At 31.7% G+C, this 15,572-nt stretch overlaps 1 protein-coding gene across 7 annotated transcripts in view; it reads left to right on the forward strand.

The window, feature by feature from the left end:
- The window catches only part of LOC143224916 (serine/threonine-protein kinase PLK2-like), a 69,746-nt gene that overhangs the window by 46,249 nt on the left and 7,925 nt on the right, over positions 1 to 15,572 (forward strand). For all 7 annotated transcript variants that reach the window (XM_076453444.1, XM_076453399.1, XM_076453419.1 and 4 more), the window contains one exon: positions 3,423 to 3,528. In XM_076453444.1, the coding sequence (XP_076309559.1) occupies positions 3,423 to 3,528 (106 nt within the window). The remainder of the gene's footprint in view (positions 1 to 3,422; positions 3,529 to 15,572) is intronic.

Here is a 15,572-nt window from a genome sequence, read left to right on the forward strand (position 1 = left end):
TGTCCTTATAAAGCAGTATAAATCTCAAGTGTGACAAGCCTTTTACAAGAAAATTATTTTTGATGTTACAAAAACAAGTTCAAGATTGATAGAAAAGAAATAAAAACTCTGTAACCCAAGCATTTTTGAAAGGTCCACCTTTTGAAAGCACTTGTGTGATAGGGTTTTAGTTTCAACAGAAAAAATATAGTGTGGTTTTTAATTTTAATGTCATAAACTTAGATATTTGGCACATAGGCACAACTGTCTTGTGCTATGAAGATTTAATTTTTTATTTCTCTGTATTAAGAAAAAAAGCAAATAGAAAATATTTCTTACAAGATATGCAAACACTTAAATGTATTTGAAATTTAAACATGAATGGTCATGCTAGTAATACTGAATGTCAGAAACTCATCCACCCTCACTTGCTTCTCTGTCAGTTTAGGAATAAACTTTTAACAGGAGGTGTATACATTCTGAAATTTCAACTTACTTCTGGAAAACCGTGGAAAAGTCCTATTTTTTTTTAAATTTACACTTTGAAAAATGAAAACTATACATTTTACAGTCAAATGTTCATTGGTATCTAATGGATATCTAATCTCAACATGAATGGTTTGATTATTATTATTTTTTAAACCATTCACACCTTTTCAAATCAGGTGCAATTTATGCAAGACATAGTTTTGGCTAGTAATGTGTTAGCATTATGACCATTTGTCATAGTGAACACAATGCACACCACAAATCTTATTTTCAATTGCCTAAAGGAGTCTCTGTTGATCAATCGATTTACATATGTAGCTCATTCAGTGCATGTAACATGAATCAATGAGCTGTTAAGCAAAACATTAGACTTGCATATTGATTGACAGTACGAAGGGGCAAATGCATATTTAACTAGGGGTGGTGCAAGAAATCTGAATATTCTATGTAGTTGAACTGAAATGTGGATAAATACAACGCAAGATGCACTTTGTGCAGGAAGGAATTTTGTATCTTTGGGATTGGGAAGCAGCTTTAAACACCCAAGCTGCTGATATGAAGTAAAATCTGTTTTGTCTTTTTTTAAATAAGAGTGCTATTCAAACTAACTTCATTTATCTACCCCAAGTTGACACAGCCACAGTTACGTGAGCCTCACTGCAATCACTGATATCATTTGAATCAAGGTCAGATTTTGTGTGCATTAAAAGTTTTAACCACCACTTCTCCTTCAATTCATTTGGATTTCAGTCTACTTTTTGCTGAAATTTTCTCAGAATCAACAATTGAAAAACAGTTTTCATGTGTCAAGAAGAAATATGCTTACTTGTATAATCAGGGAATAGCATCATACATGAAATCTCTTCTCACTACGATGGATATGTATTGGTCTTTGACAGCATAAGTTACAAGACCAAAATAAGCAGGTGATGGTCTGTAACAGTAGGAATGCAGATTGGATAAATTTTTGTTCAAATTTCAGTGTAAAAATTTCCACTCCAACGAAACCTGAGTATAGTAAAAAATTTGCTCCCAATTTCACATAAACAATCAACTGTAGAAGGAGGATATAATATGTTCACAATTAATCTCTGTAAAATGAGATACTATTCATGTAAATGCTTCATTTCAACAAAGAAATTGAAGTGGAAAAGTTAAGAGAACAATTCTTCATATTGCATAGATTAATCTGTGACCATATTGATATTGTTGGTGGAGTTCTTAACCTTAATCTATTGAGAGTTTTCTTCTAACTTCAGTAGAATCTACAAGGCAAAGGTATATGGAAGGAACAGTAGAAACCAAAAAAGAATGGACAAAAGGCTGTGATGGATATAGAAGAAAATGTATACAAAGCAATATTGCTGTTTTGTATAAATTGACAAATGAATTTACTCAACAGGTAGAAGTATCAAGAAAATACTTTCATTACCAAATCCAACAGTTTTAGGCACACTGCTAAAGAAAAAGAACTTGAGTTAAAAGACCAATTAGATGAAAAATTAAAAGAATTGAAGTAGTAAAATTGCATACATGTGCTACACTGTGTACATGTTTAATTTTTCATTGAAATTAAAAAAATAATAATTATCCTTGCATATGTCATTCACTACCAGGTTGTCTGAAGATACTGAATCAGGATCAGTGCCTGTGTCATTATTGTTTTGGTCTTTCTGTTTAAAAATACAAGTTCATCCATATAAATAGTAAATCTAGTTCTCATGTTATAATCTTCGCTACTCAACTATTTACTTCTTGAAAACAATGCAAAGTGTCCTTGAAAATTATTGTGGAGCAAAATGTCCTGGAAAATAATATTCTGAAAGTGTGTGAACCTTGTTTAAAGTGAAAGGATTGGCCTCATCTTAAGAATATTTAATTAATAAATATTACTGAAAATTGGTATTTGAAACAAACATGACATATACTGAGGTTAGTTGCACTTTGTAGGAGAAATATTCCAGGTTGTTTTGCTATTGATGCAATGGTTTATGCACTATTGTAACACACTTCTGTTATAATAGGTTTCAGAATAGGATGGTGAGGTAATTCTCAGACTACACATCTTGACAATTTCTGTGAAGGTCTTTCACTATTTGTGAACATCAACTGAAACTGAGTTTGAATAGAACAAAGAGATATACATTCATTGGAACTGCATTTTGGGACTTGATAGAAATGTAGTTGAATGGGAGTGCTGTAATTTCAACTTCTTCCTTCATCTTTCTTACAAAAGCAGCTAATAATTTTGAATGTGGTTTGAAGCTTATGCGTTTTCATCAACTTGATTGAATTCTAATGTGTATTATCTTATTAATTTTCCCAGGAAGTATGCACAGTTTTTTTTTTAAATGGATTTTTGTTTGGAAACTTCTCTTTTGTAACTGTAAGTTTTGCTATGCAAATATTGTGGTTTTGTAGCCTATACCAAATTATTTGTTGTGGAATTTTTCTGTTTTCATAGGGAACTTGGAAGACTTCCTTCTCAAAAACATTTATGTTCTTTGAGCCCACTTCATCTAACAATCTCATTTTTCAAATATCCTTTTTCAGTCTAAACTCTCAGCTATAATTCTGCCTGTTGCACTGTCAATTGGTAGGTGAATTTCCAAAAATATAAGTACTAAACAGGATGCATGTTTCATCATTACTCTCATCTATGGTAGCAAGTCACTGCAATAGCATATTTAAATTATTCATACAAAGTGGGATTGACTCTCTATAGCTAGTTGATGACCACTAGAAAAAACTTGCCAATGAAGGTCAAGTAACATTGAATATTCTTGTACAAATTCATTATTTCACTATTGTTTATAATTCAGAATTTCAGGTATTTGAGCTATGAAGGAATAAAGATGTATTAATTATGAAAACAAAATTATAATAGTTTTAAAAAAGCTCAACTAGTATTTTTTTAGTTGTTTTATATAATGTTAGTTGTTTTCTCTATCCAGCAATTAGCAAATGGTGTCCAATCATCAAAAGCAGAACACCCCAAAAAGGATGGTGTGGCAGCAAGCTTCAAGTCTTCTCTAGCAAGCTTCTTCTGTTCTGAAAAAAGTATGTTACTGTGTACTTGTATAACTCCAACTTTTTGTAAAATCACAGCAATTTCTGAAGCTCTACACACTTAGTGACTGGTAGGAATTATTACATTTGAAATTAGATATTAATTGTTTATAAGATAGCACTAGCAGTACATTTTTACCTTTTTACTATCTATACTTTCTAACTTAAAAAAAAAGATAAACATTTGGCATTTGATTGCCATATGGTGTTAGTCTAAGTTGCTAAGTGAAAATGTTGAATTGGTTTCTAAACTGGGCATGACTTGAAATGTTCACTAGTTTTGTATATTTTTCTAACTGAGACACAGGATATATTCTGTATGAGAAAGAATAGTCGGTTCCTTCAGATTTTGATATTACAGTGTTTCAATATTTTGAGAGACAACAGACAAAACTCTTAAAAATTGAATATTTTTGTTGTTGTATAGTTGATTCACTTTCATATATGAATTTTCAGGGTAATCAAACTCAAACTATGATTTTCACAATGAGTGATTTCTGTAGGTTTTATAAACACTGACTTTTTAAGAAATAATTGTATATATATGTTATTACAGAAGACAACTGAGGATCCATTTCGTAGTCTATAGTCATTCAGAGTGGATGTATCATGTTACAGAAGCTTTCTTGAGATTTTGGGAAATTTTTCATGAACTGCTCAACTTATACATGTACTGACTACAATTAGACTTTCTTCATTCTTGTTTTGTTAATTTTACATTTGCTACGTCATCAGTTCATGACGTACAACAGATTTTCAACATTCTATGTGCTTTTCCTGTATTTTCTGCTACCTGTAACTGTTTTAGTATAGTAAAAAATCTCTTGAAAAGCAAATGATTTTGCAAATTCCATTAAACAAGTTTGTTTTGAGTGAATGTTTAGTAGATGTATTGAGGGATGAACTTAACAAAAAATGACTTTTTTGGTTTTAGTGAAGTAACGTGTTCAAAATAATGTGATCAACATGAAATTCATGATATTTTTTCTAGTATTACATACCCTGAAAGTAGTGCATGTAAAACAAACATTGTTTTGAATGTTATGGGATTGAGCAAAGGAATGATGAAACCAAAAGTCAGCTTCAGATATATATTTATTATTCACAATTCAACAAAAGAAATGTTATCTCATCAAATTTCATGCATCAAAACAACAGGTTTAGAATTAGTTTTTACAGAAAAATTGTTCAACACTTTTTGACTTAAGTATGTATGGAGAAAGTGGAAGAGAGAGTTGAAATTCAAGGCTTGATTTTGTGGTATGCTACATAAATGTATATAAAAGGGTATGATAACGATTCTGGTTTGGTATTTCTTATGAAAAGTATGAGAGTTTAAAATTTTAATCTTGTGTTTCTAACTATTTTGTACACTGTTATATTGTTTCTTTACAAACTGTTAAATTTGGAAAGCCACATGTCCTATGTTGATCAGCAACTATGAGTACAGTTTATATATTGGTATCCTAAACAAAAAAAAAAGGTTTTAAATAAATATTTTGTAAAAGTGATTATCTTTATTTTAGGAGTGAAAATGTGAAACCCCTGAACTTCTCTCTGGTGTTTCTAACCTTCCATCCCAATTTTTTTTATATTTTTTCATATTTCAAGAAAACATTTCAGTAAGTTTTATATTGATCCTAAAGGAACATAACTTGGTATATTTTGAAAAGGCATGATCTTCTGTTCTGTGTACTTGTAGGCTTGCAGAATGACAATAGTACATGTATATGCAAGCATGCACATTTGTGTAGTACAAGATGTACTCAAAAAAGTGATGATTTTTTTCCAAGTATATGATGCCAGTTTGTATAATGAATATTTACCATGTTCTCATTACTGTCTTGTGTATTTATTATAATACCATGCTTTTATATTTTAGAAGTTATATTATTATAACAGTGTTTTTAGCACCGGCTTCCAAAATCTTAAAGCTTTAACATGCTTGTGGGTACCTGTATCTTTACTAATGGAAATGAAATATTTAAACTGTTCTTAGAATTTTGTGAATAGGTAAATATAATTGATACACTCAAGATCGACATGTCCTTAAAGATATGATTTTACTCTTTGTGCAGTGGTGTTTTAATTATACTAGTATTAATATTGAATCATTCCATTCTTTTTGTATTCACCAGTCTATCATAAATAGGTTAATTACTGGCTGTTAAGATAAAATATGCTAATTGTCATGTGTACCACTTGGATTTTTTAGTTTTAAGTAATTTAGAGTTTTTCAGCTGGACCTTAAAGCTGAGTTAATTCTTTAACACATCTATGTTTTGAATATCTCATTCAAATATGTACATTACTCTCACTTAAGGCTATTACTTGACTCTCATGGTTTCTTCCTTTGCCCCTTTAAGCAATGGTCTGATTTCCTCACTTCTTCTTATCTTTTATACCCCACTTAATTGCCCTTGGCAATATTTCTTTTATGACTTTTCATCTATATCAATGCACCCTCTATCCTAGTAATGTATACAAGACCTCTTTCAGATAATATTATCGCTTTTTCTTGACAAGATGTCACTAATGTGTTTCCTAGTATTACAATTTTTGGAGAAACTTTGACCATTATCATTGTTATCTAGTTAATTTTTGTAATTGAGGCTCCATTTGAGGGTGATCCTAGGTATTCTGGAGAGAATTTTGATTTTCCTTTTCCTACATCTTTTAGTCTGGTGTTTTAGTCCTCCTGTGTGACAGTGGTTAGTTTATGGAATCACAGAGCAGGTTTGCTTCCTATGAGTGGATGTGGCAGATGGCACAGCATTGATTTTCTTTAACAAAGAAACTTACATCAAAAATGTTTGTTCCATTCAGCGTTAATCAACATAGTCTATAACGGAAAAAGCAAAAAAAATGCCAATTTGGGAAAAGGTGTCTTATTTGTTTTCTTTCATTGGTTCTTTGGGAGAGTAATGTTTTGAGTTTTTTTCCTGGTTATTTTTGACACCTGCTCCTTGCTTAATGGTTGAAAGGTCTCAGAGTGAAATTTTAGTTTCTTTTTCCATCCAAATATTGTGATTAGTGCTGGAAGGTTTACTTCTCATGTACATGAATGAACATTCATTCATTCATTCACCTCTCGATTCCATCAAGGAACATAGGGCCGCAATCGCTTGTGGATTCTTCAACAAGTATTTAAGTGAGTAGGTTGTTAGCCCATTGCACCGAGCCGTCCCTAATTTTGCAGTGGAAGACTAGAGGGAAGGCAGCTAGTCATCACCACCCACCACCAACTCTTGGGCTACTCTTTTACCACCGAATAGTGGGATTGACCGTCACATTATAACGCCCCCACGGCTGGGAGGGCGAGCATGTTTGGCGCGAGGCGGACGCGAACCTGCGACCCTCGGATTACGAGTCGCACACCTTACGTGCTAGGCCATGCCAGGCCCACGTGAATGAACAGTCATGCCTTATTTAACATGTTGTTGGAGCTTTGAGAATTTTAGCCCACCACTGCCAAATGGAAGCATTTTCCAACTATTAAATAATACTTCTGCTACTTGAATTTCATGGTTTTGATGTGAAGTTTGTAGGTAACCTGAGTAAATTTATGTTCCTTGATGGGACAAGGTAAGTTTTCTAACTGTAAAATCCACCATTTTGTTTTCCTTTCACTTACTTTGCTGGAAGACTCAGGTTCACTAACTTCATTAATAATGAACTGAATCACTTGTTAACATGCGTGTTGATTTCAGTTTTCAGCTTCTGCATTCATCCTTGTCTTTGAGGGTTAAATTTCATTGAATCTTTCAGGGAATCATAGTTACACCTCTATTTGGGGTTTTTGACCCATGACACCAGCCTTTGGGTACATTGGTACCCAAAATAGATTCTCTCTATATCCAGGAGATCCACTGTTTGGTCTGATTGCCAGCATTACTGGTTATTATGGTATACTTTCAGGGTCTGTGAGAGCTCAGCTCTGAGAATTTCTGGATGTGTGGTAACCTTTATTATGAACATAGAAGCACATTGCAGGTTATTTTAAGTCATTATTTATCATTCAGTTCGTATTTTCTCCTCTATTATCCACCTGTCTTGTGGGGTTTTCATCTCTCCAAGATGAGTGGGATATGGGCTATCAGAATTTGGTTGGTTTGTAGGTAATGAGTCATACAAGATCTTCTGAGGTTTTATTCCTGTCAGTTGTTGGGCCTGTGTAGCTTGGAGATTGGGATCCAGATTATTAATATTTTAATAGGATTATAGATGTACACATTTGCTTTAGTCAGCTCCTATCTGCACATTGATATGGTGGTGGAGTTGCACCACTATTGGCATTTTTTGTGCACAAGGGTTGGGTATTTTTCCAAGGTTTTATCTTGGAACTTGTATTGGCTTCATGAGTTGTGCTATGTTGTACAAATTTTTTCATCACTCCCATTCCATCAGATTGTGCACATACCACTCCATGGTTTTTGCTACCACTATATCATTAATTGCCAGAATTAATTGCATTCTGATTCTCCTTTCAGAAATGACCAGGACAAACTTTTCAAGTTTCAGATATCTTTTCTTGTTTCAATCCCAAATGTCATCAGTCTGTATATATTTTTTTCATATTGGTTCTCAGTTGGGCTCATTTGATTCCCATTTTGCTCAAAGCTATAAAATGAGATGTCAAACTCTTACTCATCTCTTCTCCCATGGGACTTTCATAGTTCTTTCTCTTAAAAAAATGTGGGCATCACTTGAATCTCTTATGTCTTTGGGGCAAGAATACAAGTGATCCTTTTACAGGTTTTTGTGACCAACTGATCATAAACATCATTACACTGGTTTCTCCAGTTTCCTTAATCTGGATCATTATTCAATCTTGAGGTGATGTTAAGTTGTGACACTGCTGTGACATTGGTTCTTCTACTGTTACCTTGTCCAGAGTCCCATCTTTTCACAAATGCATTGCCTCACAGATGGTATATGTATACCAACAGTAAGGAATTCCAGGGTCTATGCAAGGATGAAGAGGATTCCCTACATAATGTTTTGGTCCTTAATGCTCTTAAAAATGAAATGCTTCATGGTTTGAACTAATTAAGGGTAAAATCAACAGTTTCACTCTGACTATACCATGGTGGTGTCATGTGGTTCTCATTAAGAGGAGGTATTTGGTCCAGGACTCCTTATTCTCTTTTTTCAAATCTTGGATCTATTTTCTTAGGACCACTTTTAGCTTGCCATGTTTTAAGAGTGATGCCTGTAGTAACAGATCAATTGTCTGAATCATCACTGATTCTTCTGATAGCCTCTCAGTGTGGATTCCTCTATGTAGTGAGGGACCTTCCAGGGAAGGTTCTGTTCTTTTAGTCCACCTTAGAAATGTTTTTAGTTTTTTAAAGGCCATTACTCTTTTTAATGCCATTTAAGTTTTTAATTTATACGTTAAACCATTTTTAAAGTGATTCTCTTTTAAGAATCACAGTCCATCAAGTTTGATTTGAAATTAGAAAATGGCCATAACATCAAATAACTCTAAACCAAGACTGGAAAGACCAACTTCAGGTGACTAACACTGCTGTTTGAACTACCTATTAGTCAACCTGGTGAGTTATAATAATTGGGTCATTCCATGTCAAATCATCTAGGGGGCTGCAGGTGACCCCCACAGAATGCCTTGAAAAAATTCACATGTGCTCATCTACCCATGTAATGAAAAATTGCCAAATAGTAGATCAATATCTTTAATAGTTTCTGATTTACAGCCCTGTAAAATTTAGTTAATGTTTTTTTTGTATTTTTGGCAAATTCATTTTTGGGCAAATTTGGCTGCTTAAAGCTGCAAGAGTAATGGTGGTAGAAGGCTGAAATTTGCTACACTGACTAAATTAATCTGACAAAATTCAAAAATAGTCTCAAACCAAGTTTATCTTTCTTAGGATTTTCATAGTGAGGCTGTAAAATCACCTGAAAACCTCAAATTGTAAAAAACATTGGTTTATGTAATAAGCCATAGCTCTAAGACTTAATATAATACAAAGCTGCATTTTTTTTCTAATTTTCTATAACATATCAGTTGATAAGTTTGCAATTGTTGTAGTTAAAAGTCTGTTAGATCTCCTGTAAAAACATTTAGTCGCATGCAACTTTTTATGATTTAGCTAAAAATATCCCTACTTCAGGCCACAGTTTGACCATGTCACCAGTTATTCAGGCTTTTTAGATTTTTACCATATATTCTTACATCTCTGAATATGATCTACAAAAAAAATCAGGATGGTGTTCAACCTACTTTTTGAGTTATAATTTTTTAAAGTATCCTCTGACCATACTTTTTTATTTAAAAAAAATTCAGTTCAGGTGTGTTACTGTGTTTTCCTTACTTTGACAATTGTGGCATTTGCTCTCTAGATACATCTTTCTCGGATTTATTTTACCTCCTTTCTGAGAAGTACAGAATTAATTGTAAGTTACTCGGTATAGATGTTACTTGGGCAAAACATAATTTTTTATGACCTTCAATCTTACTTGTGTATGGAATCATAAAGTAGAAAATCAGACCTACTTGCCATGCCCTATCAGTCACATAATTTTCAACAAATTGCCAAGAGTTCTCTCTGATGTTTCAGGCTATATTATTTATAATCAGTAGAGAGCCATATTTTAAGTTATTGAAGACTGTATTATATTATGTTGTTTTCTGTGCAGAGAAATATACATTTTGTATCCAGTTTTGAAAAAAACTTATCATTGGAATCACATCAATAAACCTAACTGAATTTTTAAAGGCTCTAAATACGGTAGGAAAACGATAAAAAATGTGATAGTTATATGGTGGTGTTTTTTGTATGTGTAATAATTTTATATTATTAGGTGCAACACTTAATTAAATAAAAAATAGTGTTGTAGTACCATTAGTATGAAATAGTAGTCTTAAGTTTCATCAACAGTTGACAGCTAAAAAATAAGTTGCAAAGAAGTATTATACTTCTAGCTTTTCATGTGTTGTTTTTTATTATTATAAAAGTAACTGAAATGTAAAAATTAGGAAGTATATTAGATAAGGTGATATAATAAAAATTCTTTGTGATGTATGCTCATTCTTTTTTTAACTCGAAAGGGTAACATGACCTGCACATTTACTGAGTTATTTAAAACTAGTTTGGTGGGATTATTAGTTGGAAACAGTTCAAATGGCAATAAAGCAATAAAATTAAGTATAAACACATGTATAACGTTATAAGCTTTAAATTATTTAAGGTACAGTTGCATCTTTATGTTACAACTTGTAGTCATTCTGGAAAGAAAGGGTAATTTGGATTTATTTTGTATTTTTTGTGGTTGTTATGAGGTGATTAATGACTGAATTTGTATACAGTTAGGGTAGATAAAATAACAGATGAAATATAAAATTTTACTTTAACATATTTTAGGGATGATGCTAATGATACTGGACAATTTTCAGATGATGAAAAATGTTTTCAATTTTAACATGGAAATCACTTTGCACTATAAGCACTCAACACTTTGACTCCATAAATTCACAGATAAATTTCTAGCAAAAATAAATTGTAAAAAATTGTGATTTTTGTCCAGAAAAGATTTGTAAGGCCTACTGTAAACTTGAAAAATGTTGAAAATGCACAAAACATTAAAAATTATTTTATGGAAATTCTGATAATCACTTTGGAGTTGTGAACTTGTTCAACTTGGTCAAATCTGTAGCGAGAGGGTTGATATTTTTAAGTATTCCATGAAGACCATCATTTTTGTGTTGTCAAGTACACCTAGAAGACCATGAGTTTTAATATTGTTAAGTGTGCCAAATACTGACCTTTATTATGTTAAACTTGTTAAATTAGTACAGTAATATTTGTGTGTTAGTTTGTTAAAATTATAAGCATTTTGATAATTTAAAGAAACTCTTCAGTAATAAGAATATTCCCACGGATATACCAAATTTTACTTTTTCATACTTTTTTCATGTCATAATTCAAAGTTATGTAACCATTGAATAATAATAGATTTGATTTCTTGTTCATTTTTTCTGACTTTAAAATGCACAAAAGCATGTTTGTAGTACACTATGCTGAATTTATTCCATGTTTATTCACATTATGTTTTGAAACTGAAAGCCATCATTTATTCCCTAAAGTAGCAAATCTTTTTTGGCTGAATTTTGTAAAATTAATTGAATAGTATTATGCTGACTTTTTTTTGTAGTAAAGGTAATAATTATGTTTATGTGTATCAATTTGCAACTTTAAGCTAATGAGAATTACAATTCAAAAGTAATTTGTAGGTGTTTTTGTTTTGCAAAGTGATCTTAAAGTATTTTTGAACTTTTTTTATGTTTCTGAATTAAATGCAGCCAGAAAAAGAACTATAGATTAAATTTTGCCTGAAATAATATTTATAAGTAATACATGGTATTATTATTAGGTAAAGTGGTTGGGTATTCAGTAGCTTTTAATATTGGTCAAGAAAATATGTAATGGTACACCCCTTCATGAAAGTATTCATTTTGTGACTTAAATAGAAAATAACTGTTTTTAATTATTGGCTTGATGTTTACAATTGTTTGTAGTTAGTTATTTTATTCCAGAGTTTTATTTTTCTAGCAAAATCTTTTGTTTTAGGCAACAGTTTTGTAAAAATTTTAAGCTAAATTATTTTCAGTTGTTTTTTTTTAAATATTTTTTACTAAATTATTGAACATAAAGAATTTTTACTGTAACTTACTATGAAAGCATTACAACAGAACCTTTGTTAATAAGCACCTCAAAAAATGAGCGCTTCTCCATTAAGGACAGACCTTTTCAGCCTCTTTCTTTATTCTGCTATTTGTAACAAAAATTACTCTTTCAGTAACAGAAACCTCAGTATTCTGTATTGAAGGCAGTGCCTTCAGTTTTATTTTCTATATAGGCAAGCACTGAAAGTGGGCAGTTATTCTTGCATGCTTGTACAGTGTACTGATAAATAGGAAACATGCCAGTAAAATGATCAGTATTCAAATACGTTATTTTTTTTTTTGTATCACACTGAACCATACACTGTAATAATCATTTTCACAGGTTCACAGTGTAATCTTATTACTATGAGCAATTCTCATCGTAAACAGTGTAGAATACTTCAATAGATAAATTTCACATTGTGTTCTCTGAGCAGGTCTCGAGTTGACTTATTTCTGTGCACATACTTTGTTGTTCATAAGAATATTGTATTATTGTGTGACATAAACAGTCTAATGACACAAGCTATGATTTATTGCTTTATTTTTAGCAGATTTCTACTTCAGTTATTGAATAATAAATAGTAAAATAAATGTAAAATGTTTAGCAGGTCAAACCCAGTAGAGATGTACTTTGAGACTTTGTGACCAATAATAAAAAAGAAAAAGGGCACAGTTAATCTACCCATAAGACTTATTGACAATACTCCGTGTCATGGTAACATGCAACTCATGAACACCTGTATCCTGTATGCACCAAACAAAATAGAAGGCCTTATAATTCAGAAATATAGTATCGTCAGTATGAAATGAAGCCTTGCTTGGGTCACTTTTTAATATTAGGTGCACCTTACTATAGGGGGCATTTGGATGCAATTGGATGAGTGCCCTTAATGTTGAGGCTCTACTGTACAAGTTTTTATTCTTAGGATTGGTGAGCAGCGATATTTGTGTAATTGATGGTTGCATGAGAAAGTTGAACATGAAACAAAATATTCATGAAATGTTTATATTATTTTGTTATTTTCAGGCAAAGTGTTTGAAGTATATGTTACATATATAGATAAATGCTCATTCCCCTCTTATTTGGTTTATGCTGCTTTTATCATATACCTAGAATGTACAGTAAAAAAAAGTATTTAGAAGAAGTTCCATAAATGGTTGATGTGTCAAACTCTGGGGCAGAGGTTCCATAGTTTGTGTCTAGTTACAACCAAAAGAAAAAATTTGCCACACATATTGCAACTGTGGATGTGTTGTAATATTGACAGTTAAGTTGCACTTTTGGTTCTGACATGAGTAGTTCAAAATTTAGTGATGGTTGATGTAACTGGAAATGCCAGATTGTTTTGAGAGATTGGGTAGGAAGTAGAAATATATTATGATTTATAATATTCAATCAATATCCAGCAGAAATGTACTAAGAGCTTAATCTTTTAAACTAAAAATAATTTATTGCTAAAAGAACTCTCCTGAGTAGTATTTGGCCAAGAAAATGCAGAGTTTAGGTTCATTTTGTTCATTTTGCACAAAATAGTAGTGTTCATGTTTATGCAACTACTACACTTACTTTATGGCAGTAAGTAAGCTTTGTTAATTCTTTCTTGGTCATATTTATTGATAGAATTCATGAAAACAGTGAAGGAAATGGTCTTGTGGAGCTGAGGAACCAACTCTTGTATTGGTCAATATTTGTTACTACTACTGTGTTTTGAATGGGTTTTACACCTTCCTACCTTGTAAGCTAGTATGAATCAATCCACATTGATAGGCAATTCATATTCCAGATATTACTAGGAGTTCAGTCTTTATTCTAACAATAAATGAATCTATCTGTTTTGCTTATTCAATTTTGATTTAATTTTTTATTTATTCACAGTTGTTCTTAGCAAAGTATTATGTAGTTCTCTATTCATATGGTAATTATTTTTATGCAGTTTATATTTCTTAATACTTGAAAATGATTTAAATATGAGCTGTTAATCATGTAGCAGCTAGTAATGATTTGGGTTATACTGAGTTCACCAGATAGGTTGGTAACAATACTGTTAATCACCTAGTGGTTGGTTAGTAATGCTTCAAGCTGTATTGGTTCCACTACTAAGTAACTGACACTTTGCATACAAGAATGTGCTAATTTAAGATTTATCTTTATTTCAAGCATTAAGAAGTATGTGCTGAAAGAAAGTAATAAACCTATAAAAAGAGGGCAATTTAAAACCGTTGCCAAGTCTGTTAGTTTGCAGATTTAACCAAAGATGATTAAGTGAAACATTTAGGTTAATTTATTCTTAAATCTATTCAAAAGTAAAAACAAATGTTAGAGTACCAGAAAATTTTATTTGGAAACAAGGCCTCAAAATGTGTCTCCTTGATGTGTAAACTGTGGGTTAAAAGCGTATTGTTTTTAAGTATTTGAATTTTGGTGATTTTTTCAAACTAAAAACTTCATTTACATGCAAGTGTTCATCTTGTGTAATGTTTTTATTCAAAATCCTGGCTTTAGGTAGAACAATTATTGTTTTGGCTCTACTCTAACATGCTAAGGCACACTGTGTGATACAGTATGTTACAGATGCAGTTGTAGGAACATGCCTACCCAACTTATTCCAGTTTTAATAGCTTAAAAATACCTTAGGTTGACATCAACAGTTACTGATGTTGCTATTCAAAGTTTTTTCATCTCTATGAATTATCAATAGGTAAATTTGTAATTGTATTTGTTTTAAAAATGAAATTGGAAAGCAGTGTGCTGTCAACAACTTTGAAAAGGAAGATGTAGGCCTAAAATTTGGAATTATTCTACATACATTAACCTAGATTGGAAAAACTATCTAAATTCAATATGCAGTATATAATGTGACTACATGAAAGTATATTTATACATCCAGAATGTTTTATTTAATGTCATCAGGAAGATGAACAAGCTGAAGAACAAAATGTTGGCCATCATATTTTTGAATTCTTCTTTTGTTGGTGGGTAAACTAATCTTGAAATTAAAAAATACACATACATACATACATACCAGATGTATCATGCCTGCTTAACCTAGGAAAATATTTGTAGAGATTTACTGCAGGCTGAAGATTATTAATCTCTGAGCTTGTTACATTATTTATAAGTAGCTTATATTTCACAAACAAATCTATGTTATTGTTTACTTGTTTTTACTCATTAAGAATGATGGTGATTCTTGATTTCTTCTTGCAGCTAAAAAGAAGAAAGTTTGTACATCAGCATACTTGTATAATATCCTTTTGTCTTGTTTGGAAAACAATACATACCAGATGTATCATGCCTGCTTAACCTAGGAAAATATTTGTAGAGATTTACTGCAGGCTGAAGATT

This window comes from Tachypleus tridentatus, chromosome 1 (assembly GCF_004210375.1).
Source record: "Tachypleus tridentatus isolate NWPU-2018 chromosome 1, ASM421037v1, whole genome shotgun sequence".
NCBI lineage: Eukaryota > Metazoa > Arthropoda > Merostomata > Xiphosura > Limulidae > Tachypleus > Tachypleus tridentatus.